At 28.4% G+C, this 27,290-nt stretch overlaps 2 protein-coding genes across 2 annotated transcripts; both read right to left on the bottom strand.

The window, feature by feature from the left end:
- Window positions 1–157: 157 nt before the first annotated feature.
- Window positions 158–19,652, bottom strand: LOC113554519 (ankyrin repeat domain-containing protein 12). The gene is given in 8 exon segments (XM_026958403.1): window positions 158–616; window positions 681–935; window positions 1,008–1,220; window positions 1,302–2,074; window positions 2,990–3,097; window positions 3,100–3,278; window positions 3,358–3,514; window positions 19,330–19,652. Coding segments are annotated over 8 exon segments (1,902 nt in total). The 5' UTR covers window positions 19,367–19,652; the 3' UTR covers window positions 158–436.
- A 5,698-nt stretch (window positions 19,653–25,350) lies between these two features.
- On the bottom strand, window positions 25,351–27,071 carry LOC113549954 (trypsin-like; the record flags this gene model as incomplete). The annotated part of the gene is made up of 4 exons (XM_026951491.1): window positions 26,808–27,071; window positions 26,627–26,722; window positions 25,753–25,949; window positions 25,351–25,657 (listed from the first exon to the last, which is right to left on the bottom strand). Coding segments are annotated over exons 1-4 (864 nt in total), but the record flags the coding sequence as incomplete, so codon positions are not given.
- Between the last annotated feature and the right edge of the window lie 219 nt (window positions 27,072–27,290).

The following is a 27,290-nucleotide window of genomic DNA, read 5'->3' as shown; positions in this document are numbered from 1 at the left end:
TAACCATAATCATTGAGATAAACAGTATCTAGTTATATTTCTTTTAACATAGAAAAAAAAAATTAAAGCATCTGTTACATTTTCCAAAATAATGAATGTTTATTGTTAAAATATTCATCTAGTGTCAAAAAAAAATATAAATAAATAAAAGTAAACAGTTGGTTTGAAAAAACATTTATTATCACCATAATAGTATTCGTCAAGAAATTATAAATTTATAATAAAAGAAAGATGTAACAAACAATACTTGGCCAAACACACAATATTGTTATTAACATATTATTGATAAAATGGCACGAATACAAATGACAAACATTTGGAAGTTGTCAAGTAAAATATTTATCCATAACAATAATAATCTCAACTAAAGCTTAGTCGAATAAATAACCATTACTCGACCGTTGACATTGTACCGATATGTTAATGAATAACAAAACTAGGCGGGCAAGAGATCGAAATCATCGCTGACTAAAACCATTGGTACATGCTCTTCATCAATATTGGGTTCTGAACTATAGGTACATAACTGTAATTCTTTTAACTTCCATCCCCAGTCCATTTTTTGTACAGCATGTAAACTCTCTGCCTCATTGTGATGTCTCAGTAACATTGATTCCTGTAATGATCATAAAATATTTAAATATTTGTTTAAAAATAGTTATAATTTATAGAATTATTACCTTAATTTTTTCCCATTTGTCATCTACATCTTGTAGCCATGACAAAAAAAGACGGCCATTGTAACGGGATCTTGCATGTCTGTCTTTCTCTTCTTCTTGCTCAGGTGTCATAATGTTATATACTTCATCATCCTTGAGTATAGTACATACAGAAAATGGTAAAAGCTGATTAGCTAATGCACGAGCTGCACGTCCATGAACCCTGAGTATCTCTTGTTCAACACTCAACACCAATTTTTCTTTTTCTACTATGTGCTAAACAAATCATAAAATCACGGTAGTGTTATTATATAAATGTTATTTTTTTTTCAGGCCAACTGAACAAACCTGTACACGAAGTCTTTGTCTCTCCTTTTCCTGTTCAACAAACAGCTTTTTCAACTGTTCATGTAAATTGGCTGGTGATGGGGTTTGTGTATTTACTACACGGCTATTAGAATTACCAGCCAAAACATACGTGCATCTGTTCATTAGATAGTCTTTAAATCCAGATGGTGGTTTTGGTTGCACAGGAAACAAATTCTTACGTCTCTTATCAATCTACAAAAAATAAATATAGTATAATAATAACATAAATAAATAAAAACAGCAATTTAATATATTATTATTTAATCAATTTACTTGTTTTCTAATGTTTAAAAACATCTGATAGCAATTGGTAACTGGAGCAGGTTCACTGGTTGTGCCGGACGGATTAGTTTCTACAGTAGTAACATTGGCGGCAGATGAAGTATCACTAGTTTCGGATTCAGTACGGCTAGCTTTCAATTTGCGTCGTCTAGGATGAAGTTCCATACCTGACAATTCAGCAGTTGCAGTAGATTCAGACGTTGTAGTTGCAGTAGCTGCAGCAGTAGTAGTTGCCTGTTTGTCATCTCCAGAAATGTTGGCCGATACATTTTCAGTTTGTTCTGAACGAGTAGCAGACGGAGAAGGGTTACCTGATCCTACATCTACTGTCACAGCAGCTGGTGATGCAGTTTGAGCCAACTGTTCATCAGGAACAATTGGAGAAGTACCACGACTTGGTGCACCACTACTGTTACTGCCGCATCTGTTAGACGACCGTAATACTCTGGTTTGAGGAGACTTTTGCTCTTCAACAGCTATTGTATCAGAAGTTGCTTTTTGCGGAGACTTAGGTGAGTTAGGCTGATTAGATGCCGGTGGTGACTCTTCAGATGGTACTACATACGGTAATGCTGTATGATGATGTGATCGATTACCATTCTTGCCATTTGTTCTTGTACCCGTATCGGCATCAGTAGTAGGTATCACAATTTTTAATGGGGGTACTTTGGGGCCACCTCCAGGACTGTCAGCATTAGAAGGTCCAGAACCACCAGATTTATCCTCGTCACTATCAGGTTTAGGACTAGAAGCTTCATTTTTACCTAAAAAAAATGGAATATTTAATATTTTTTTTTTATTTTTCATCTAATAAAGTAGGGTGTGTTAAATTAAATTATCACTGTCTTTTTAAATTTGGGTAAAATCAATAGTTCAATTAAATACAACAATAATATAATAAACTACATATTATATGATTTATATTATAAATAATTAAATCAAAATACATATATATTTCTACTTGAAATATCTTCTAAGAGTTCTTAATATATTTTACAGATCAATAAATATTATATGGTATTTTATACTAATTCATTATTTTAATTTAAATTACTAATTTATATTCAAAGTACAATATATTATAGTATGAAAAATATATTATTACTACTAACTAAAGATCATATTTGCATTTGTTTTTTTTTTTAAAAAACTAAAAATTTCTATAATTGTTTAACTTGTACAAGATTGATATGTAAGGGTGCATTTTAATAAAAAAAAAACTAAATTAATACAATTTTTGAACTTAACGGAATTTTTCATTATATATTGCCATTTATATACATATAAACAAATAATCTGATATGTCTTAATATTTATCAATATAGCATAGAATAACATTTAATTTAATTTAAAATAAATTATTATGACTTATACGTTATAACATTTTAGGTTTAAACATATAAGTATACGATTAACTAATCTTAATATAATTTTTTAGTAATTTTATAGTTTAATACTAAGTACCAACTATAATCATATTCAGTTTTTTTGCAATAGCAAATCTTTAAGTTCTAATAACCATAATAAATTTACTGATTTTAAATTTAACAAAATATTGTTTGATCATTTTAAAAGATTAATAGTTGAATATTAAAGTATCATTTTAAACCAATTGATAGTAACCATTACCATAGAAAGTGACTTATTAACTCATATTAAATTCAAAATAAGTAAGTCACCTTTAGAACTTTGGCTATCTTCTTTGCGTTTTTTTGGTTTAACTTCTTCATCTTCTTCAACTAGAGGTCGTTTTAAATTATCTGCTTCTTTTGATGGCTTTGCAGTTGATCATTTAATGAGCTATTTACAGTATCTGTTGCTTCAACTGAGTCCCCATCTTTGGATTCAGTTTCTTTAGAAGTACTAGCTGATGTACTCTCTGCTGGCGCACTAGTCGATACATTTGCAGTCGATTGAGAAATCGACTGACTGGGTGTATCTGGTTTTTCTTCAGTCTCAACAGTTTTTCTATAAATTAAAAGATTTATTATCTAATATGTTGTGTTTGACAAATCCAAAAAGTATATTTTTTTTTTATAATACTGACGTATCATTCGTCATGCTGGCGTTCTGTTCCTCAGCTATTTTCTTATTTTTCTCATCCTGTCGAGCAGACGAACTCTTAAATTGATTATTACCCGTGTTGGTAAGTCTTAGTGTTACTCTAGGTGATGCATGTTGTTGTTTATCACTGTTCGCAGCATCTAAAATAAAATAAAAAAAACTATTAATAACAATAGGTAGCTACAAAATTAGAAAAAATGTTCAATATTTTTTTAATAATTATTTACATTACACAATATATTGCATTAACAACTCGCTATTCACCAAAAATTAAAAATCTAAATATTAAATTGATTTGCAATAAAATATTTTTAGTAGGAACCTTGTCAATATTTTTTCTACAAAGACACTGATAAATATTGAATAATGAAATACTAAGTCAAGCAATTTGATAAAACAAAAGCACACTAATTTGATAAGAAATTAATGATATACTGAGACCAATCAAATACTCATAAAAATAATAATTTTACTACAAAATTTTACATTAATTTAGGTAAACACAAGTAAGTGTGAACAAAAATATTCAAATTATATTCCTAAACATATTTTTCTAGGAATTACTAATTAGAAGATAAATAATTATTTAAATCTAAAAATAATAATAAAATCAAGAGGAAAAAATGTACAATATAATTGTTTCATTCAAAATACCTATCTCAAAAAGGAACCAACTATACATCATACTTTAATAAGTAAATGGTAGATAGTCATAAATAAAAATAAAAATCTATATTGAAACTTAAAAGTAAATTATTTAATTTCAAATTGCATTTATGTATAAGAAAAATATATTTTTCAAGTCACAACTAGATTACATAACACACTTTATTTATATTATTCTTTTTTTTTTATTGTACAATTTATAAATCCTTATTGCAGAAATTATTATTATCATTACCATCAAATACCAATTAAAAATAAAGGTGGAACTAAGTTGCTACCTACTTTGTACCTACGATGTAGGTCAACTATAAAACTTGTGCCCGATATATGATTATAAACAAAACTACAAAACAATGCGAACTAAACGAAAATTACAATCGGAGTGAATTGCATTGTTATTTTGTATAAAATATAAACAAATGTGACAAAAATTCTTGGTATTATATATATTAACATATAATTCGATGGAAATTAAAAATATGTTTCATACATATTATTTAATTAATCATAAATTTAACTGTCGGAACCAATGTTAAAAATTAATATAAATGAATGTATTAATCTTATCAATCAATATAGTTATAAGCTAGTAACTCAATAACAACATACTTTTGTTTAACCCCATAATTAATAATAAAAAAAATATATATCTAATAAATACTCGCATACTTGTGAAGTTGTATTTATTTTATAAATGTTTTTACAAACGACATTTCACTGTAAAATACGTTAAATAATTGTAGGTATAAAGATCCTGAAAAATATTCGAAGTTCCTGATTATAGATGGTAACAAATGTTGAAACGTCTATTATTGAAAATAGCGTTCAATCGTTTACGCATAAGACAAAAAAAAATTAAGTAATAAATATTATTTTATAATACTATATACCTCCTATATTGTTATTATGGATGCCATATGCACTAAAAACCAAATCCTATAGTGACTTTTAAAGTGGGGATACTGACAATAGTCGGCAAGTTTCGTGTTTCCAAACAATATGATGTTATTATTTATGTACCATGTATACACTAATTTAAATCGACTAGGATATTTCAGGCAAAGTTCGCAACGTCCATACTACTATGTTATGATTAACACAATGACATTCGTTTCGTATTTGGAGTTTTTTCAATTAGTTAGAATCGGTACGTACAGACAAATACAATGATAAATTGTTGATTTTTGGAATTGAAAATGTTCAAAAATCGATGCCCAACACTCTACCTACGCTTCACAATTATAATTATTATTTATGACGGACAAGAAAAACAATTACAAGCGCGCTAACCCCGTTCGTTTCTCAACCAGCGGCTTTCTCCGCAGTCCGTTGTATAACCTCCTAATGCAACGTTTACAGCGGGCTGCCGTTTTCCCGCAAGTCTCGCACTGCGCTTCGCCGGATTCAAAGACCTCATGATGACCGTCGTCTTGGAGGCGAAACGTGCTGATATATCACTGAACGTAATCGATTTCTGGGCCGACAAGACACGGTCCAGAAATCGGGGCAAAACTAAGGGACACAATTAATTATTGTCGACCGTAGGCGACTGAAGACGCGTATGGTGCTACCGGCAGGGGGTATAGAAACCGACAATCGGTTATAGCCTTATAGGTATTATTGTGAAAAGTGTTGGACAGGGTATGTTACATAATATTACTACGACGTTTTAAATGTGACGAATGATGATAGTGTATCAGACACACAGAGCGGTCGCAGTGTCGGCGACGATCAGCCCAAGTTTTCGGGATGACCTGAGTTGTATCGCGAAGACATTTTCCCGTCTCCTGGCCCACAAATACATTATCAAAACTATACGAATTCAATATATTCGTACATTATTATATCAAGGATTATATCATTTAAATCCGTGTAACTCGTCACGGCGCAGACTGCAACGAGCGACAGATTGAAAAAAATACACATTATTCATCGGTTTCGTCGACAACGTTAGCGTGGAACGGGTAAAGAAAGGAAGAATAAAGACAATAAAAACCAAAACCACGACAAAAATGTTGTCGTCGGTTAGACGATCACGCTGTATACGCCGCTCGACCATTGTACGCGCACAAAAGGCGGTTGGGAAACGTGACAACGTCGCTTTGACAAATCGAAATATTCTGCCCCCACCCCCGGGTTGAAACCGCGCCGAGCACCGCATGCAACCGCTACCACCCGCTGGCGTACAACGCGCCGCGTAAACATCAGCTCTTTTGTGTGCCAGCATGTGTGTGCTGTGTGCGAGTGAATCCGTTTCGAGACCGTTTCCAAAACGCGCACGCCTTAACCATGTGAAAAGAAAAAAAAATGCACCGACTGAGTGGTTGGGTAAGGGGAGGGGGGGAGAACGGACAACAAAAGCATCGGCAGGCATGATGCAAACGTCGAAATCGTATTATAATCATTGTTATTATTTTGTTGTACAATAAAAGAGAAAAATCGAGTTCTGACCTCAGCCGCGGCGGCGACACGAACGCGACCCGTTGTCATTCTGTCGCATCGGAGGGCGGGGGAGTAAGGCCCGGACACTGGATTTTGAAAGGCTCAAAACTCGACGAAAAACGCGAGGACGACGTTTCAGAAGAGTTCGGAGCAATGCCGGCTGTGACTGGTGTTGTACTGTAGTTGTGTTCCCGAAGAGGCGAAAGAAAACGACACGGCGGCGACTCGCGGACCTGGACGACGCACAATCGTTGTAGTAATAGGCTGATGGTTGTACCTGGACGCGTTCGCCGACACTGGCGAGCGCGTCTCTCGTGGTCCGCTTGCGCTGCAGAGCCGCCGATCGTACGCCGTGTCGAGTTCGGCGTTCAAGGTCGGCGGCTGCGGCGGCAACGTCTACAACTACATAGTATTATACCTGTACGAATAACACTCGACGACGTTCACCGTCGCGTTATCCCACATCATCTATACGCCAGCAATAGTAACCATATACTGACTAAAGTATCGTAGTAGTAGTAGAAGTAGTAGTGGTAGGTATAGCTGCTGCTAAATTAGTGCGTAAGCGCATCGACTGTTCGGCCTTCGGCGTTTCTTTCGTTTTTCAATTTTACGAATCAACATTTTTTTCTTTCAACCCATCACGTACGCCCAAACTTAATCAATTATAGGTTTAAAGTGTAGAGTATTCCTCGAAAGAGCCTCCCCATTTGATACAGAAGATCCGCCGCGGTATTGACGGAACCGTCGGCTTTCATTCGAGAAATTCGAGTTGCGTATAGCCCAGCGGGACAGCGGATTGGTTTGGGGAGGTCTTAAATATTAGATAAAATATATTATGCTCTTTTGCGTGGTAGGTTTCATCTCACGGAAAAGATTTCTTCGGGCATACCTGCTATAGCAAAAACGCTATTATATAGCTGTAGAATTGGAAATTGTATTTTCATAAGATTTTTTAATTTTATTCAGAATAATTATGTTTGTGATTAATATTTTTCATACGAACGCAATAAAATATAAAAACGCGTCAAAATCAATCGTTATATTTGAATGCGATGATTTATTGTTACGTTTAAATGTATATAATAACAACTACACCATCACTATTACATTATATAACACCCCGGTAGTTCGGTCTTTGGCATCATTTCCCGATTTCCGACTTTTCGTTATTTATACGCGATATTCATAAATTATGAGCTTTCAACTTGAACTTCCTTAGAAACGTAATACACAGAATATTTAGCAGATAAAATATTTACGTATATACTATATAGATATTTATTTTAGTATTTTACTAAATACAAATCTATACAATGAATTTGAACTTCTGTCAATAATTACTAGTTCATAATATTATGATGATATAAAGATAATGATGATTAAGGAATTAGGAAATTTAAGATCATTAGTCATTACTATGTTTATTTTACTCAAAAGATAAAATGATAATTTATAACTGACTGTTCAGGTTACGTTTATGATTGATTTATAATAAATAATTATAATATTATTTTTACGAATCAAAATTATAAACAAAATAACACAACGTTGTTATTGCAGATATATATTTTTTAAATAATATAATTTTAATAAAAAAACTATTAGAATAAGTTAAAGCATCATAAATAAAGCAAGCTTAAACCCTTAAACATATTAAAAATTTCAATAAATATATTATAACATTTTGAAATGTTTCAATTTTTATAAAAATGAAAAACCATTATGCAAATATAAGAATTGATAATTTTAGTTTTTTAGCGAAACAGTGAATGTATTGGTAATGACTAATGTTAGGTATTTTTTTATTATTTGAAACATTTGAAATTGTATAATATTTTGCTTCTAGAAATGTTGATGAGAAAAAATTTTCTCGAAATTTAAAAAATATCGAAAACATATAAAAAATTATCAGTATTTTAAGTTCAACATTTTGAAAAGTCTCATGTTTTTACCCCAAATGAAGATTTTTTTAAGTTTGTAGTAATTAAAAAAATATTAACTATTGACTTTTGGCCATTACGTACATTATTATTTATATTTACATTATCGTTCTTCGGTATGTTGATATTGACTTAAAAAAAATAACAATAATATTTTATATTATTGAAAAAATATATTACAATTTTGATTTTACCGTATAGTATTGGTATGGCAATTAAAAATAAAAATAATCACAATAGTAAAATTATATTCATGAACTATGATAAATAAAATATTTATTTTCAGTTATTTATGAATAAATAATATCCAACCGAGGTTAGACCGAGGGAGGTTGGTGATGGAAGATTGCACAGGACAAGTATTTGAGGGGGGGCTAAGGGGGCTCGTTTTTTTTCTATATAATACTTTAATTAATAATTTATTTAAAAAATGTTCATTTGATAAAGATTGTAAATCGTAATGATATCATAATATTTAACATAATAAGAATTTTATGCCTATTTAAGTAATTAACTTTAAATTATTTTTAGTTTATATAAAAGAAAAATTAATTTTGCCCCCCTTCCCATGTTTCACCTAATTTTTTTTTGTTTTTCTCGATTATAAAAAAGAAGTACCGAGAATTTTTAATTCTTTAAAGTACAACTAGATACAATTTGGTATCCAAAATCAGCTTCAAAGTGAAAATTGAAGCATTTTATACATCGATTAATTATCGCGTATATATCACAAAAAAAACACACATATCATTGTAAAATCAATACATTAATCGCTCCGCCTAGAATCTAAAATAATTAAAAATGAGAAATACTTCACTATAAAGTAAAAAAAAAACACCAATAATTCCACATTTCAGATAAAACATTAAACATTAATCAAAATGTGTTTTAATTATTTAATTTGCGAAAAATGAAATTTAAAGCAATAACTATACATATTTTAAGATATAGGTCGTATAACATGTCTTATATAGATATATACATGACTATACTGTGCAACTATTTAAGTACCAACTACTAAGTTAAGTAATGTATTGTAAAATGTTATAATGATATATTACGTATTTTATTATGTACTCGTATTATGTAAAATTTAAATTTACGAAAACCAAAATTCATTTTAGTCTTTTAATATAAATACCAAAATAATTGTTGTAGTCAAATTCAAATAAGTGTGATGAAAATAAAATAATTACAACATTATAAGATCATCTACTTATTAATAATCACTGATAACAATATTTTATATAAAAACCCATTTCACATACCAAGAGTGCTCAGTCGCAGATCTGTCACAATTTATAATATGGCACTAATTTATTTTATTTTAAAATATCATTGCAGTATTATTTATATTTTATAATATCTTTTAAATCAATTTCATTCTTTAAATTTATATTCATATTTTTTACTCATAACAAGTAACTGCTGTGCAAGTCATGCAAAAAATTAACATTGTTATGCCCTAAAAATAAAATTTGCATGTAATTCTTTAAATGTATGTCTGTGTTCTATTATAATGTAATAATTTGTTATTATAATTACCTATATACATATTAAAAATAGATGATATACGTATGTATATCCTAATCATAATTCACAATACACTATGAATTATTATAAAATATAAATTACAAAATAACTGTTTGAATACGAATAAAATTAAATGCAATTATTAAATTCCCAATGTGTAACCTGAAATGTATACAACATATACAACATCGTCATGCACTAGAAAAATTTTAATTTCATAGAAAAATCACATATTTCCAATGATTCATCATTCATTGCAAATTTTAAAAACGAATTTCTCTTTGCAATAGTTGTGCACTGCAAATATGACTCAACATCATGCACATGTGAATAGTATAATTATTTTTTCTATTTTAAAATATTGAAAAAAAATATTAACGGTATATATTTTCGTTTGTACATAGACTATTTTAAACAAATTTAAATAAATCCAAGGTTTGGAAAGAGGATCAATACAAATTTATCACTTTATGTGTAGGATTGAAAATTACCATTAACATTTGGTAATATTCTGTATATTCAATATATAAGAAAAAACACGTTATAACGTAGGTATATACCTCAGGCTATAGAAATAAAATATAATATTAAACTCAACACGACACGGCAAGTTGTGAATGTGGCTTAAGAGACCAGAACCATGGTAATCTACACAGATAAACATGACCACAGTCTACAGTTATTTAATACATAATTGTAAACCTGTACACTTACAGACATTGGAAACAATACCAAATGACACGAAAAAGATAAATATTTAAATTGATTTAGGTAACTAGAAATAAATTATTGCTTTTTAATTTTTCAATAATAAGATATTTCATATTGTTAAATTGTTAACAATTAATGTGTACTCATTTACAGAATACAAAAAAAAAAGATCACAATGAATGAATATATTTTGAACAGCTTTTCTAAAAGCTACAAAAGCTCACGAGTGACAAGCATATACTAAATAATGATATGTACCTACACTATGTATATAATACATAAGTTTAAAATAAAATATAATCACAAATGTATGGTAAATTGCGAAATTAAATGTGTTATATTCAAATTTTTATTTCTAAACGGACCGCATAGTTAAAATACAACTGTGCATGATTAATTGTATGAATGCTATCTAAAAAAAATATACTTATAAAATAAAATGGTAGGTTTAATAATTTTCTAACAATCAATATATTTATAACGTTGTATTCAAGAAGATACCTATGCCAAAATTTACAGTCAAATAATATTTTTATAAAATCCATAATGGCATTTAGTAGGTAGGTAAGAGGTAACTATGACAACGGAAGTTGGCAGACGCATGGATATGTGAAAATATAGTGTATAATATCATTTATAAATGTACAGTTTAAATAATATATACATAATATAGAAACAAAACTAATTGTGTTTAAATCAAAACAATCAAGTGCCAGTTAGATTATAAACCTTTTTATGAAGTGTTCTTAGAAGGTTTATTAGATTAGTCCAGTAATCAAATTTAGTGACGACATGAGGTGTATAAAATTACTAAGCTGCAATAGGTCCCAATGTTGTAATGCCATGGTAATAATATGATGATGGTATTATGTAATAATATAAAAAAATTAAAAACATGTTAAATATTAGTCATCATACGCTTTTTAAGCTTTTACACGATTTCTAGGTTTGTATAATGTATATTATATTAGTATGCTAGTAATAGGGTTACTACAGAAGTTATATCGTTAACATGATATAGTTTAGTCACTTAATAATAAGACTTGATGCTTACATAGTCGCATGTGTTGACTCATCTTAAATACGTATATACCTAACATTGAAAATTTGTTTTCAACAAAATCCATTTTGTATTGTTATTTAAGTTAGTTTATTATTTTAATAAACCAGCGACCGCAACAGTGGCCATTGTCAAGATTAAATTACATAAAGATAATATAGAAATATAACGATGTACATAATAATATGATCATTTAAAGGCTACTTAAATATTGAAATTGTGATGAGAAAATCTGAGGCTATGAAGAATTTGATTGAGAAGTAGGAGATTAATGTTGTTAGTTTTAATATTACAAAAAATCAACCTTGAAAGTAAGAATATTATTTGTGAGCTCTTGATAGTTGAGCATTTTTAAATTTTAATATTTTATTTATTTATTAATCGCTTTAAAACTAAAATAACGAAAAACTCAACAAGATAACATTTAATATGTTTACCTATACATTTTAAAATAAGTCAATTTACTTTAATTTTAAACTTAACATCACAATATTGATTCTGCTGAACGTAAATTTGGTATATGTTGTAGATTTATATAAGACGGAGATAATGTAGATGTTGAATTATTTAGGCATTCAAATACGCGATTCGATTAATAGTTTAATCCATATAACAAGTATAATGCATAGGTAAATGTTAAGTTCTAGATCAATAAATCTTAGTTTAATAAAATACATTTTTAAAATGCACGAAACTTCAAGAATAAAATAATTTATCACTGCACCTAATAGTTTTAAATGTAAATTATATTTCAAGGTTAGTATAATATATTTTATTAATAAATATATTTTATTTTGAATATTACTTTAATACACTTTCGACATGAAGTATTTAGAACATATTATTTTAGTATAAAAAAAAAATCATATTACCTGTATAAAAATATACTAGTTTATGATTTACATGATATTTGAAAAAATTAAAATTAAAATATCCTTAAACTAATATCAGCAATATCCTAAAATCGTATTTTTAATTATTTAAAAATAAAATTGATGCGATTGGTAAAAAGTAAATGGGCACATTACTATATATTAGTACGGTATTTATGAATTTTCGCTTAGTGGCAACAACTAATGTTGATGTTCTAAGACATATGATAAAATGTAATTAATTTTATGAAAAATTAACTGTAAGAAATAAATCAATAGTTATGAGAATATGAATAAAATAATGAATATTAAAAAAAAAGTTAGCAATACCCGGGGGAAATAGCCTCTAGTTGCTTCGCTCAGTTCGCTCCCTAAATATGGTCATGCATCATCATAGTATAAATGTTTATGAAGATATACTATTTTATCATGTACGTTTTAAAAACAAAGGCAATCAATCAACAATAAATATAAATGAGTTTAATGCCTTCGTATAAGTTGATAAAAAAAAATTGTGAACTGACGTTTTAGTATTATATTTATACTTCTTATCTTCATCACTATTTGTTTTGTAGAGTGATAGCACAGAATAGATTTAATCTATTCTGTGGTGATAGAGTTATCATACAAGTTTTTTTTTAATTTCGTCGTTTCTCGATAAGTGATAAAACATTAAAATAAATAATAAATATTAACATTAGAAACCTTATTTAAATTCACTTAAAAAGTTAAAAACGTATGCTGTTTGTTATTCACTTAAACTTCACATCAATAACATAATAAACTTCCTACTTGGTTACTTGTACTTATACAATTATTCTAATTATAAATTATTATAATGAAAATATATTTTCGACTGACTATTAAGTAAGTACTTACATTTTGTATGTTCATAATGAGTTACCTGTAATTTGATTAGATACTTGGGTATAAAGTACAAATAAGTCAAAAGGAATAATTAATAATATAATATAACATTTAATAAAACACGTAAAATACGACTAAGAACAGCATTTTTAGTAACACGATTGACAACGCTCGATTTTGATTTTTTTTTCAACGTTGCCAAATTTAATAATTATTGTTGAACGATAATTTGAGCATGATAATGTGTTGACACAAGATATTTATCAGATTAACCGGATATATTAGTAACTTAGATACTAGATCCACGATATGACGTAGTCCGTAACTCATTTGTCAATTTATAGTCATATATTTCAGGGCTCGAAACCGAAACATTTTTTTTCCAATTTTGATATCGGTTTTTAAAGGATTTAACCAGTATTCAAAATCGGTATTCAATATCGGTTTCAAGCCCTGACATATTTATTACATTTTCACACATATAATAATATATATATATATAGTACATAATTTAAATTTTTTATAAGTTCATAATATTATTATAGGTATAATCATGAATACTGTTCCAAATATGTTTTATTTATTAGATGACAGGTATCCATTATATATTTATATAAGGTTATTATTATAATTATTGACTTTTTGAATATTTATTTTATGTTTATATTACTGAATCGTTTAAAATTACGAACAAGTACAGATTAGGTATTTAATAATATAATTTGGAAAAACATTGCTTATACTTTTTACTTAATAACTGTTAAATCAACACTAAATATCAGTTAAACATGAAAGCCACTATAAGAGTACCTAAAATAAATCTCTACTCTATATCCCTCTCTTCCTGCATGGGAATGCCCATGATAGTTGTATAAAATAGGTAAATTATAAAGTCATAATTATTTTACAAAAAATTAATTTATTAATAATAATTTGTGTTATTAAAAATTTTTTATGAAGGGTATAATGTATCACTAATTATATTTCTACTATTTTAGATCATAAAACTATCATATTATGGTTTCTAATACGGTTCTGCCCTGCCTTTCCGTATATGTGTGGTCATTTTTGAATACAACATTATTTGTATATCGGTTCGAGATATTTATGCTGTCTAAAAAACAAAATATAGAAACTGATATCAACGTTTTAAAAGAAATACAATTTTTATTTTTATTTGTCGATGTATACATTTTAAATTATTTCTAATCTAAAATAAATTAAGAAACGTAGTTACAACAATTAAGTATCATATCTTAATTGAATAATTGATAATAGAATTTGTTTAGATTATATATAAAAGAAAGTTCAATGGTCAAAGGGAACAAATTATTTAATATTTTGCACTCGTTGTGGGTATGGTAATTTAATAAAAAAAAAGAATGAAAACTAACTTAACTATTTGAATAAAATTATGAAACAAGATGATGACCTTCAATTTTTGGATGTATGAAACGTTTACAATATATCAAAAGAAGGGTCAACAACATACTTATAAATTTAGTTAAGTAAAAAAACCCCAAGTGGCCAAGTCAACAAGACCGCAAATGGTTTATTATATATTTATGTATTTTTTTTTTAGAAAACTATTTTAAATATTTTAAATAGTATATTTTATAAGTGTAACTTAACTATAATAACAATATTGTTACAAGCAAAATGAGATAATCAAAGTTCCAAAAACATACAATGAAAACCCCCTAAAATTTGTGAATAATACCAATTTTTTTCTAGTAGAATTTTTTAACCAAACATAAAAATAATTAGAGGATTACTTTGATTGGACAATTTTGATCGAAATATTATCCATTGACCGGTTATAAAAAATTTAGGTCAATCACACGGTAAAAATTACATTTTAAACTGTGGAAATAGTTTTATACATAAGTGGATTGTTTAAAAAGATTGATAGTTTTAAGTAGACATTGCCATTCGCCGGACGTCGATATATTAAGTATAAGACGTATATTCAGGGATAGCGTTCAATACATTACATTTGTACGCAGGGCTTGTTTAGCAGGCATGCTGTAATGAGTGCTTGTCCTAGTTATTTTGAAAATTACATAAATAACTCTTAAAGATACTATGTCAGAATTGAATGACATCATTGAAAGGGAAAAACGCAAAAATAAATAATATTTATGATGTCTATATTTTAAACCATCTTGGTATACATAAATAAATAAATAAATACATATATAATAAATAATACGAATAACTTATAATATTAAAATTTAAAATACAATGTTTATACCTATAAAATGATACACAAAAAAAGTAATATATATAATATTTGCGTAGATATATAAAAATGAATTGGTAACAAACTAACAAAATTAGCAAAGAAAAATTGATTGCTCTGGAATTTTAATTTATGATAATTAAAAAATGAATATCATTTTTCTAGATATTTCATTTACGAAAACTAAATGAGATTTAGAAGAAATACTTAGTGTTTAATATAATATACTAAAAAATACTAATTTAGATATACTTATTAATACATGAAAACAATTTGCTAATATTATGAGTTATGACGTATTATTGAAAATTTATAATGGTATAACATAATATACTTATCACATGCATTTGTATATTTTCCAAAGCATGATTACATAATTATAGGTAGATAATCTAGATTCACGTATTCAATTTTTAATCAATACAATTAAAAACATAATTTAACATAATTATAATAAACATGATTTCTTACAATATTTCTCTAGGATTCGAATAACTTTTTGTTAAACATATATTTATTAAATTTATTTAATTACGTTTTTGAGTTATATTTATACTAAGAAAATATTACGAATACTTATTAAATATTTATTAATGTGAAAACAAATTTAAAAATATAGTTTAATTATTTATTGTATTGATTATTTTTTGGTTTTCATTATCTCATTGATATAATAATATTATAATATAATACAATGTACATTATGTATTTAGAATATTGAGTACTTTTTATTTTAATATATTTTTTGTGTATTTTCCATTGGCGGGGCTATATTACTTTGATTTTGATAATGATCTTTAAATTACGTAATTTTAAACGATTGTGATTAAACTAGATCAAATTTCTTACTACCTACTACCAACTATTTTAATATTTAAATTATCGATTTTTTTTTTTATTTGTTCTATTTATCGGCACAAAAATTAAATTTAATTGGTATACACATTTCTTAGTTATATACTTGTCTTATATAAAAGTTAGTTAAACTGTATTTAGTTATAGTATAATCGGTGAATATTTTACTTTGAAATTTCAATTAGAAACTAATGTTAATTCATAAATTAAGTATTAAAGGTACCTGTACAAAATTACACTTATTACGTAATTGGGATGGAAAAATTTAATTTTAAATACCTACTTTTTTATCAGAGGTTATTGAATTCGATTTTAATGCGATTATAGTTTATCAAGGATTTATTTTATATTAAATTAATCAATGTATTTTAAAAGTAATCTAATATTCTAAATACGTTTGAAAAATAGTTCACCAAAGTAAACTTGGGTTTAAAAAAATAAAATGTATTTCATAAAATGACGGTCAATAAATTATATTATTTAAAAAAAAATTATTATAATATTGTAGTTATTGGTATTTATTCTTTGCGGTTGTAGCCGTTAGCTTATGACGAAATTAGAGTAGTTATCCAAACTATAATTACGACATTTTACAAAGAAATCTATTTTTATTTCATATTTTTCCTGAACTTTCTGTTATTCATAGCAGTACCCATATTCTAATTTCTAATAATAGTGTTTTTAGTTTTAATATTTTATGTACTTATATTTAATTAGTATTTGCTAATTTTTAATTACTAGTTTCTAAGAATTCTGAAGTTAATCAATATAAAAAATGTATTACACTATTCGTTTGCTTTTAAATTTTCAACAAAACATATTATAATATATTATATTGTTTAAAAACTACAGATAATTATTATTAAACAATTTAAGAAATTTATTTATAATTTTAACAGATAATTGAATTTAATTCCAGGGAAAAATCAAAGTTGAAATAATTAAATACATACAAATTGTAAGCATACGATTGGTAGATGGAATTATTATTATACATACGTAGGTACTATATTATAATTATATATATTTTTTAAATTTTGATGGGTAGAAACTAGTTATAGTATAAATATTTAAGCACGAGAATTGTTTATAAACCATTATATATAAAAATGATTATACCTCTCTGGTTTCCAAAAATTATCATGATCTAGTTAAACCCACTCATAATTTATTTTATTTGATAAATTTATAGTTTTTCAACATTTTTCTAAGAACTATAGTCAAGCAAACTATTTGATTCTATATACTTAAGCCTGTAAAAAATTTCCAATCAAAAGGTTACATGAAGCTGTTTAGCTTTTCTACTTCCCTACAAAAATTGCTAATCAACTATAAAAAAATCATTTAATATAGTTTTTCTTTCTCATTACGCGCAGCACTAATAATATAAAAAAAGGCCTAAATTCTACATTTAATTTGTCGATCGTGATAATATATTTCAATATGTAAATGTAATGTTTTATAATTAATATTAATTACTATTTGCATAACATCTGACCAATAATAGAATATTCTAATCAAATTGTACGTCTTAAATTATCAACAAATCCACAAGGAGAGTTATTTGTAATTTAGTCCATAGTATTTTTTATATTTTTAGTGCTTACAGACTACGAGTATTAATAGTATCAATACATATATTGAATGGTGTATACTATATTATATTTACCGTTATGCCGGACAAATATAATGTTTCATGGTACAAATACTGAAATACTTCATAACTCAAGGTTAAAATAATTATTCAGAAGCAATGTAAAATTATTTCCAGGACGACAATGAACAATTTTTATGAATTTAAACTCAAAATAAATGTTTTAATATGTTTATCTGTAAAAATATAATGATTGCATAAGTTCCGTTTTAAAAATAAAAACCCTCTAATCAAAAAAAAAAAAATGGTTCAACCATCGATTGGATGATTTTCTAAAAAAAAAATTATGACATTTGGAAAATGAAATTCATTCATTACTTGTGGACACGAAACCAAATTTTTTTCTCTATATTATTTTTCTAACTATGGAACGATGACTGTCATTTTGACATCGTTAACATTTTTTTTTTGAGTATACGACGTAACCGACATAACAAAGCAAATCACAATATTCAGTCGAGATGGGAGCCCTTATTTTAAGATTTATCAAATTAGTTACTAAAAGGTAGTTGGTTTTGGGATCACTGCGGGACGACGATATCCCTGGTTCGGAGAAATTCGTATATTATACAAAATCTTATTGCAATTCGATATAAACATAATATTAACAACAAATAACAATAAAATAATGGGCATTATATTATGCATAGACGACCGGAGAGAATTCGACACATAGTAATGGAAATAAGCCGGTTTTTGCCGAAAAAACAGATGGAAAACACGTGATCACCGGTACAGCTGGCGACGAAGAATACGCCTACAAAAGAGCTACATAGTATTATGGCAACCAACAACAATATTATATGCGTCGTCGAAGAAAGTCGTCCAGACAACCGGACCGGCACCGAGACTGGGGCCGGTAAAGAGATTTGGTTGCGCGTCACCGAAGGAGGCGTACATACGCAGGACGAAAAAAAGTTGACGAGAACGGGAAATACAAAAATATATATCAATAAAAAAAAAAAATCAGCAGCAAAAATATTATAAAAAAAATTAAATACGATAATATTAGATATTAAATAATAATAATAATAATAATAATAATAAACAGTAATAATAGCAATATAATATTAATAATGAAAAACGGTTTAGGACTTTGCCGACACGTACTTGCGGTGGTCTTGTAACGTTTTTTGTACGCGCTCATGTTGCCGGTTTCCTCGTCGGTTCACAGCACGGTCATGGCGAAACAACGCAACGTCGCAGCGACGACGGCGAGTAGGTTGGTAGGGCGGTGGCGGCGGCGGACGAAATAATAATAATAATAATAATAACAGTAGTAATAGTAATAATAAAAAAAAAAAAGAAAAAATAAAGAGAGTAACGAACGGCGGCGGCGCGGGGCGGTGAGCCGGTGGCGGCGGCGACACACTACAGTGGCGAAGCGAAAGCGCCACCCGGACCGTTTCGGACGACGGCTTCGTCGTTATGTACGCGGCGCGATGCGTATACGTCGTTATCGTCGGTGTTCAGCGGCGGCGGTGTTTGCCGGGTGCGCGAGCGCTGCGGCACGACGGCGGGCGACAACAAGCGGCAACCGCGCGGCCAACGACCAACGGAACCGGGCGGTGCGGCGCTCGCGGTTGGCGGCTTGTGCGTCGACCGCCCGTCGCCAGGGCCGGGGGAGGCGGGTCGGCGGCCGCCGCGATAACAACGTCGCACCGGCGCGCGGTCGGGGAGGCGCGGCCTACGGCGCGGGCGCCGCGTCATCCGACAACCCGGCCGCCCGGTACCTCTCCACGCGGCCCCCGCCGACCCTGTCCTCTCCGCCCCGCAACAGTACCCGAATCACCCGGCCCCATCACCCCCCCACCAAGGTTCCCCTCCGACTGACGAGCCGGCGTGTTCCCTACCGGTCGCACAAATCGGCAACGTCTATTTTATACTCCGGCGACTGCCGCCACCGCTGCAGACGTTTCGTGAGGTACGGACACTCTCCTCCGTCCGTTACCGCCGACCTTGGGGATCTCCAAAACATTACCGCCGGCCGACTCGCCCCCGATCACCACCCCTTTCGACGTCTCGTCGTCCAAAGCAATAAACGTGATGATATACTACGTCTACGTCATGTTACCGGCATACTTGTCCTGCAAAGGCCCGTTTAGAACACAACAGGTCCAAAACTTGCAAACGATTTTCGGATAGTACCCACGCCGAGGAGGACCAACGGCTACCCATTATTCTGGATATCGCAAACCAACCACCCGGACCACCGCCGAAGCGGGTCTGAAACTCTGAACTTCGAAGGTTTAGGATCAAATTAATACTGTTCTCTCGCATTTTTCTGACGTCGTTTGCAATGGACTGTCTGGATAGTCGATAAAAGACGATTACGAGTATATTCATTGTATTATAATATATTATTATTTATTATTATAATATAAATCGAAATAACTTGCTATTGGATAATATTCCATCAGTTTGTCTCTCTCTCAGAAATAATTTATGTTTTTATTATATTTCATTGAAAATTGTTATACTTTGTCTCCACTCTCCACTGATTGCATAACGTTCATATCACACAACTAGAGTAATGACGTAGATGAGATAACAGCAGTCAATAAAAACACTTAAGCTCTATGTTATTGCAAGAAAACAAACTCATTTCAAATTTCAAGTGTGGTAGTGTGAATGTGTAGTGTGTAGACAACTTGTCTACTGCACGCAATAGGTAATTTACTTGGCTATTATAACACGTTTAGATAAAATATTTTTCTACTTTTTTTTGATTAAATCTATAAAAGCTTTTTCAATTATCTATATCGTTCGTTATCTGTATGACAATTTATCAGAAACATTTATATCAGAGGCCTCCCGAAGGCAATACTGATTTTATTATTAGATTAGTTGCAACTTGCAAAGTCCATTATAGCTAATGTTATAATAATAGTTATTATTAATAAAAATAAAAATAGTTAAAATTAATTTTAATTTGCTTTTAGTATTTATAAATATCAGAAAGTTACGTGAATTTGGGTTTGTTGGTTATCACTTATCATTAATAGTAATATTATAGTTTTTATGTTATATTCAATATTATATAAATAGCCAAATAGGTACTATTATACAACTGTAATATTATAGCATATCAAGTATCAATTGTTTATAGATATTGTTTGTATAGAAGTATATACGATCATAGTTCATAATGTAAAGTTTTCGTTGTTCAATAAATTATAATTTGCATTTAACGATAGTAAAATTACTCGTTAATTTTACGAAGGTTACTTAGTATTAGCTAATATTGTTTTCGACGAATAATAATAATTACTTTTTTAGGAATATAATAAGAGTGTTGTTTTCTTCGGAATCACTAAATATTGCTTTAGATGTGATCACACCAATTACCAATAATTGTACTAGTATTATGAAAAAAGGTATGTGAGTTGTTACCGCTCTGCTGTACATTAGGTCGAGTGGGTTACTATTATGAGTGTGTTGAATTGCTAATTTTAATTCAATATATATTATATTATATTATTATTGGTCATTGGATACGAATAATAATTTTAAGCGTAAACGGTTTGATGCCAGTCTTATCAATATCGTTTAGTATATGTCGTAATATGTTTTATTTTGATATACCTAGCTTTAATGCCATTTATTTTACTTAATGTTGATAATTTTATTATATAATAAAAACGTTTTATGTGAATTTCAAGTATCTACAGTTATTTGTTTTTTAGTTTAAACGAAAAACCAATATCGTATGGATAGAAAAAGTAATTATATGAGTGAATATCTGTTGTAAAAATTTGAACGCAAATGCTTATAAAAATTAATTTGGCTCTATGATAGAATTTTTTTTTATATAGATTGAAAAACTTATAAAGAACCTTGAATTCAATTTTCAAATCTCAGGTATAAATAAATATTGTTTTATGTACTTTTAATTACAAAATAACATGTATTTTTGTTTTTTTGAGATTTTTACGAATTTTGTTAAAGTTCTAAATTTAAATGCTTATAAAAAAATATGATGCCCATAAATTTACGATATTTTTTAGTTGGGAAATGAATCACTTATTATAGCAAAATTGTATTCATTTTTCAAGCATTTTTACCCATTCATAAATTTCTTATTGGCATTTATATAAAAAAAAAAATAATCGAAAATCTTAATTATTGTCTATAAATAGCCTAAAGAGTCAAAATATTTACCACATATATTAAATGATAATATAACTACTTGGTGAAAATTATAATAAATTATAAAGAAACGAATTATTTCGTCAAAATTTAGTTTATAGCATAAAATTTATCGTTTTTCCTTAATTTTTGTTTATTTTTCCTGATTATAAGAAAATACCGTAATGTTTTATCTCTTTTAAGTACAAACTATATCCATAGGCGCCGACTCCACGGGGGCAAGGGGGCGATCGCCCCCGTGCATTGATTTAATGGGGGGAAAAGTATTATTTCGCCCCCGTTGTGTTCAACAATAATTATTTGATTAAAATACCAGATTATGACATGAAAATATTCATCAGAACGACAGAACATCGACGACTGTATATTTGTATATTATAACCTAAATAATATAATCATCGATAATGATTATAAACACTATAGATCGCTCACTATTATTTGGTTTTATAATTGGTCTAAAAATACATCTGTTATTTCAATTTTTCCCGGAATGTAGAGACGGAATTGATTTTATTATATAAAATTAAAATAACATACATGCATAATATTTTATTTTACACCCTAGAGGAGAATTAAAAGAGGATTACCGGACAATCCGGTAATTACTCCTATTTTTTTTCGCTTAATGGAGGAAGAGGAGGTTACCCCCGCTCTAATATCTAAAAGTCGGCGCCTATGACTATATCCAATTTTCTTGACTACTCTTAATTTTGAAAATCGAAGTATTTTATACAAACTATACTTATCGCGTTATCACAAAAAAAAAACATAATTGTAAAATCAATACATTGCTCTGCTCAGGACCTAAAAAACATATATGTATAGTGATGTTTTTAAGTTTTATCTACATACCTGGCTAGTGGATACGGATATGGCTATATAATATATATACAGAGTGATTCTTTTATCAAACAACACTCATTATTTCAAAAAGTATTAATGTTTTTGAAAATATTTTTTTACATAGTTTCAAATTGTTAAAACAACAATGTTTTTATTAAAAAATTATATTTTTAAATATTTTTTATCCTTATAATTTTTTAAGTTTTTTACTTTTTTGAATGACAACATAGATTTTTAATTTCATATTCCAAAGCAGAATAATTTTTTGAGTATTTTGATACATAAAAATCGAATTTAGGGCGAGTAGTTTATGAGTTATACGTATTTAAATTTTTTTTTGCGTGGAGTGGAGTGGTACGGAGTTACCCCGCAAAATGTCCACTACTCCGCTTTTCCAAAGTTTAAATAAGTATAACTCATAACTACTCACCCTAAATTCGAATTTTATATATCAAAATACTCAGAAAATTATTCTGCTTTAGAATATGAAATTAAAAAACTATGTTGTTATTCAAAAAAGTAAAAAAATTAAAAAATTAAAAGGATAAAAAATATTTAAAAATATAAATTTTTATAAAAACGTTGTTTTTTAACAACTTGAAACTATGTAAAAAAATATTTTCAAAAACATTAATACTTTTTGAAATAATGAGTGTTGTTTGATAAAAAAATCATCCTGTATATATTATGGTTATATAATTATATAATAATACTCATTGAGATGCGCTTTGATATATATATAAATAACTATTACGTGAATAATATATAACTGCTAACTAAAAAAAACTTAAAGGTAATGATACTAATTATAGACTATTTCGTAAGTCATAGGCTTTTATTGGTATTTTAATTTTAAAGTGATTTATATAATTTATAACTATGTAAGATATTAAAATTTTAAAATTTTAAAAATGTTAATTATAAATTAAACTTTTTATAATATTCTTACCTTTAAATTTGATTATTTACTGAACGCAAATGTTGCATTGTGTACAGTGTGTAAGACGGAGACGAGTGACAACGCATGAGGATCTATGCAGTTATCTAAATGGTTTTGACAGTGGCGGAATTAGAAAAGTATTTTTTTACTTTGTTATGAGCGTTCGAAAGTAATAAGCAGTTATAAGTATTAAAAAACGTCCGTTTGTTTCATTTAGTTACATTCTCACGTGGAACAGTCGTGAACCTTCGTACGCATTAAGATAAATATTTGTGAAAACTAAAAATTTAGGCATATACAATATTATTATATTATATATTATATTTTATACAATTATATCTATAAAAGACTGGTGGCTACCACTTATATCGATTATCGTCATACATTATTTTAATATTATTGAATGTCTAATCTGTTAATTTGTATATTATGTTAATATTTATTTTACAATCTATTTAAATAATAGTTAAACAATAATTGAATGGATGTGAGAAAAAAATATGTTTCTCAGAATGAAGAAACCTCTCAGTGGAGGAACTACGAGATGTTAGTATTTAATTAATTATTGTGTTAACGTTTTTTCTTCTTTTCAATGATTTAATAAAATAGAAATTAGTTAATGTTAATGTTAATGTTAGTTTTAAATGTATAATTAACACAATTTGTGAAATGTTTGAAAAATTATTAAGTCCATAATACATGTAACTAAAAAACTACTAACTTTTAAAAATTAATTGCATATATATTTGCAGCTACCGCGATCTCTTATATTATACAACTGTTTAACTAATTGTCTGTAGTTATAATTATTTATTCCAAGAGAGTGCGCTTTTTCCGTATGTATAATTTAAAAGCCAATCAATCGAAATTTGATAATTGTTTATCAAAAAAACAAAATTTTAATACAAGTATACAACTTAAAATGGTTAATAAATAATGATGATTACAATATTAATAGTAAATAAATAGAACATTTGCACTATTAGTCGATGTATACGCTTAATTTCTGTTAATAGGTTAAAGTTGTTTGGCACTTACTTAAGCGGTAAAGAATAAAATATGTTAAGAAATATTTTCATTTTTACAATTCTTTATATTTTATAATATGTAATACAAATTCACGATAAATTACTATGGTTTTTATTGTAATTTTGCATATAATATATTATTATATAATTTTTTTTATTTTATACAACATTCACAATGTATAATACTAACATAATAGTAGTAAAATATAAATTATTGTGTGGTATTAATGGGTTTCCTGTATTTGTTGTAATATTAGCTATCCATTTTTTGTAAGCATATACGAATAAATGCCTAGTTTGAATTTCGGAACTGCCACATTCGAAATCCTTATTTAGTTTTTTGAAATTGTATCCGTGACTGGCTATTCCATATAGGAACCCATTACAAATCATTGGGCCACCGCTGTCCCCAGGACATACCATATGGATGTCTGGTTTTGAACACAAATATTCTTTCCATGTATCTACTATATTCGATCTATTTCAACGTGTAGTTTCTATAAGTCGTGATCGGTGGTAAAGGATCTGCTAAATGATTAAATTATATAGTACCTACTACCTATACTAACCTACCTATTGGACAATTGACATGCTGTAGGACCGTACGTGACACTTGCATTGGTCATATATCCTATAAAGTCAGGTTGCGGTATATCTGCAGTAATTCCGAACCCGATAACTACACAATCCAAACTTTTGCCGTGAGAAAAGTCGTCCGGATGGCCAGCTACACTTATATAACGGTCGACGTTCTTGAACGGTTTTCGTAGCTAAATCCCAAGTATAACTGTATAAGTATCTACTGTATAATAATTAATAATATACATTATTATTTATTACATTAATTGTTCAATATACACATATTTTGTACCTGTACATTAATTAATTCGTATTATTTAAAACAAAACAAAAAACACATAAATTTGCGTTATAAATCATAATCGATGCTCAGAAAAAATCTTTAAAAAGAAAAATAGGTTAAATAAATTAAAAATTATAATATTATAGTTAGTCAGTACATGTAATATATTATCTCTTAGTTATATGCATACTATGTATTACATCTTTTTTAGGCGATAAATGCATTATCTAAACTATATGAAATTATTATTATTGTATTTTTTGGTTAGGAACGTTTGGACAAAATGAAATAATTATGTTACAAAAATAAAATATCTAATATACTTATTATTATTTAGAAATATTTAATATTATTTTCTTAATGCGTATTGTACCCTTTACCTACGTTAATTTAGGCGAAAATAATGTAGGTGGTTATATAATGTATACATATAAATGATATTATTATAGATATGATAATCATGTCGAAAAGACCTTGGAATTTTTAGCTACACGCCTTCACACGTCATAATATTACAATAATATTTATAATAATAATTTAATATAATTATTATATTTACAAACTATAATATCACAGATTGCTTACTTTTAACAAACATATGTCTGCTCTAAACGTTAATGGATTAAACATATCGTGTTGATATATGTGCTGAATCTGTTGATGGCTATTACCGCGGAATATCTGTAATCATTAAGGAACTTTTCATAGAAATATTTGTTTTTGTTTTATTTATCGTATACAAATGCGAGTTTAAAAGTGAGATTACATTTATGTCAGATATTGTCATGTTGTCGGTACAATGTGCAGCGGTCAATACGAACCACTGCGATATTAACGAGCCCGTGCAAACAGCCTTTGCCGCAATGGAATTTAAGAAGATTTTTATTACTAAAATCACTACGAACGGATATTTCTCGACGTCATATATTTGTCCATTGGCTATAAGACCTTTGTTTTCATAATTCGACACATTTCCTTCCAATTTCACCACGTTAAATAATAAAAACAAAACGAGAATAATTTTAATCATAATATATTATTATGACACGCTAAATGTGTGTAGTACACTAGTACAGTTAAAACATATGGTCATACATAAGATCTCTAGTTGACTTTTAATAACCCCGGCAACTTAATATTATTTTAGCCACCATTATAGACAAAATACTATAACGTGTAAGCATAATATAATATATTTAAATATACCCAATCGCTAAATAATAATATGTATATGTTCCTAAGACCAACG

This window comes from Rhopalosiphum maidis, chromosome 1, assembly GCF_003676215.2.
Source record: "Rhopalosiphum maidis isolate BTI-1 chromosome 1, ASM367621v3, whole genome shotgun sequence".
Lineage (NCBI taxonomy): Eukaryota > Metazoa > Arthropoda > Insecta > Hemiptera > Aphididae > Rhopalosiphum > Rhopalosiphum maidis.
The sequence above is the reverse complement of the archived record's forward strand: the minus strand, read 5'-3'. Positions and strand labels throughout refer to the sequence as shown.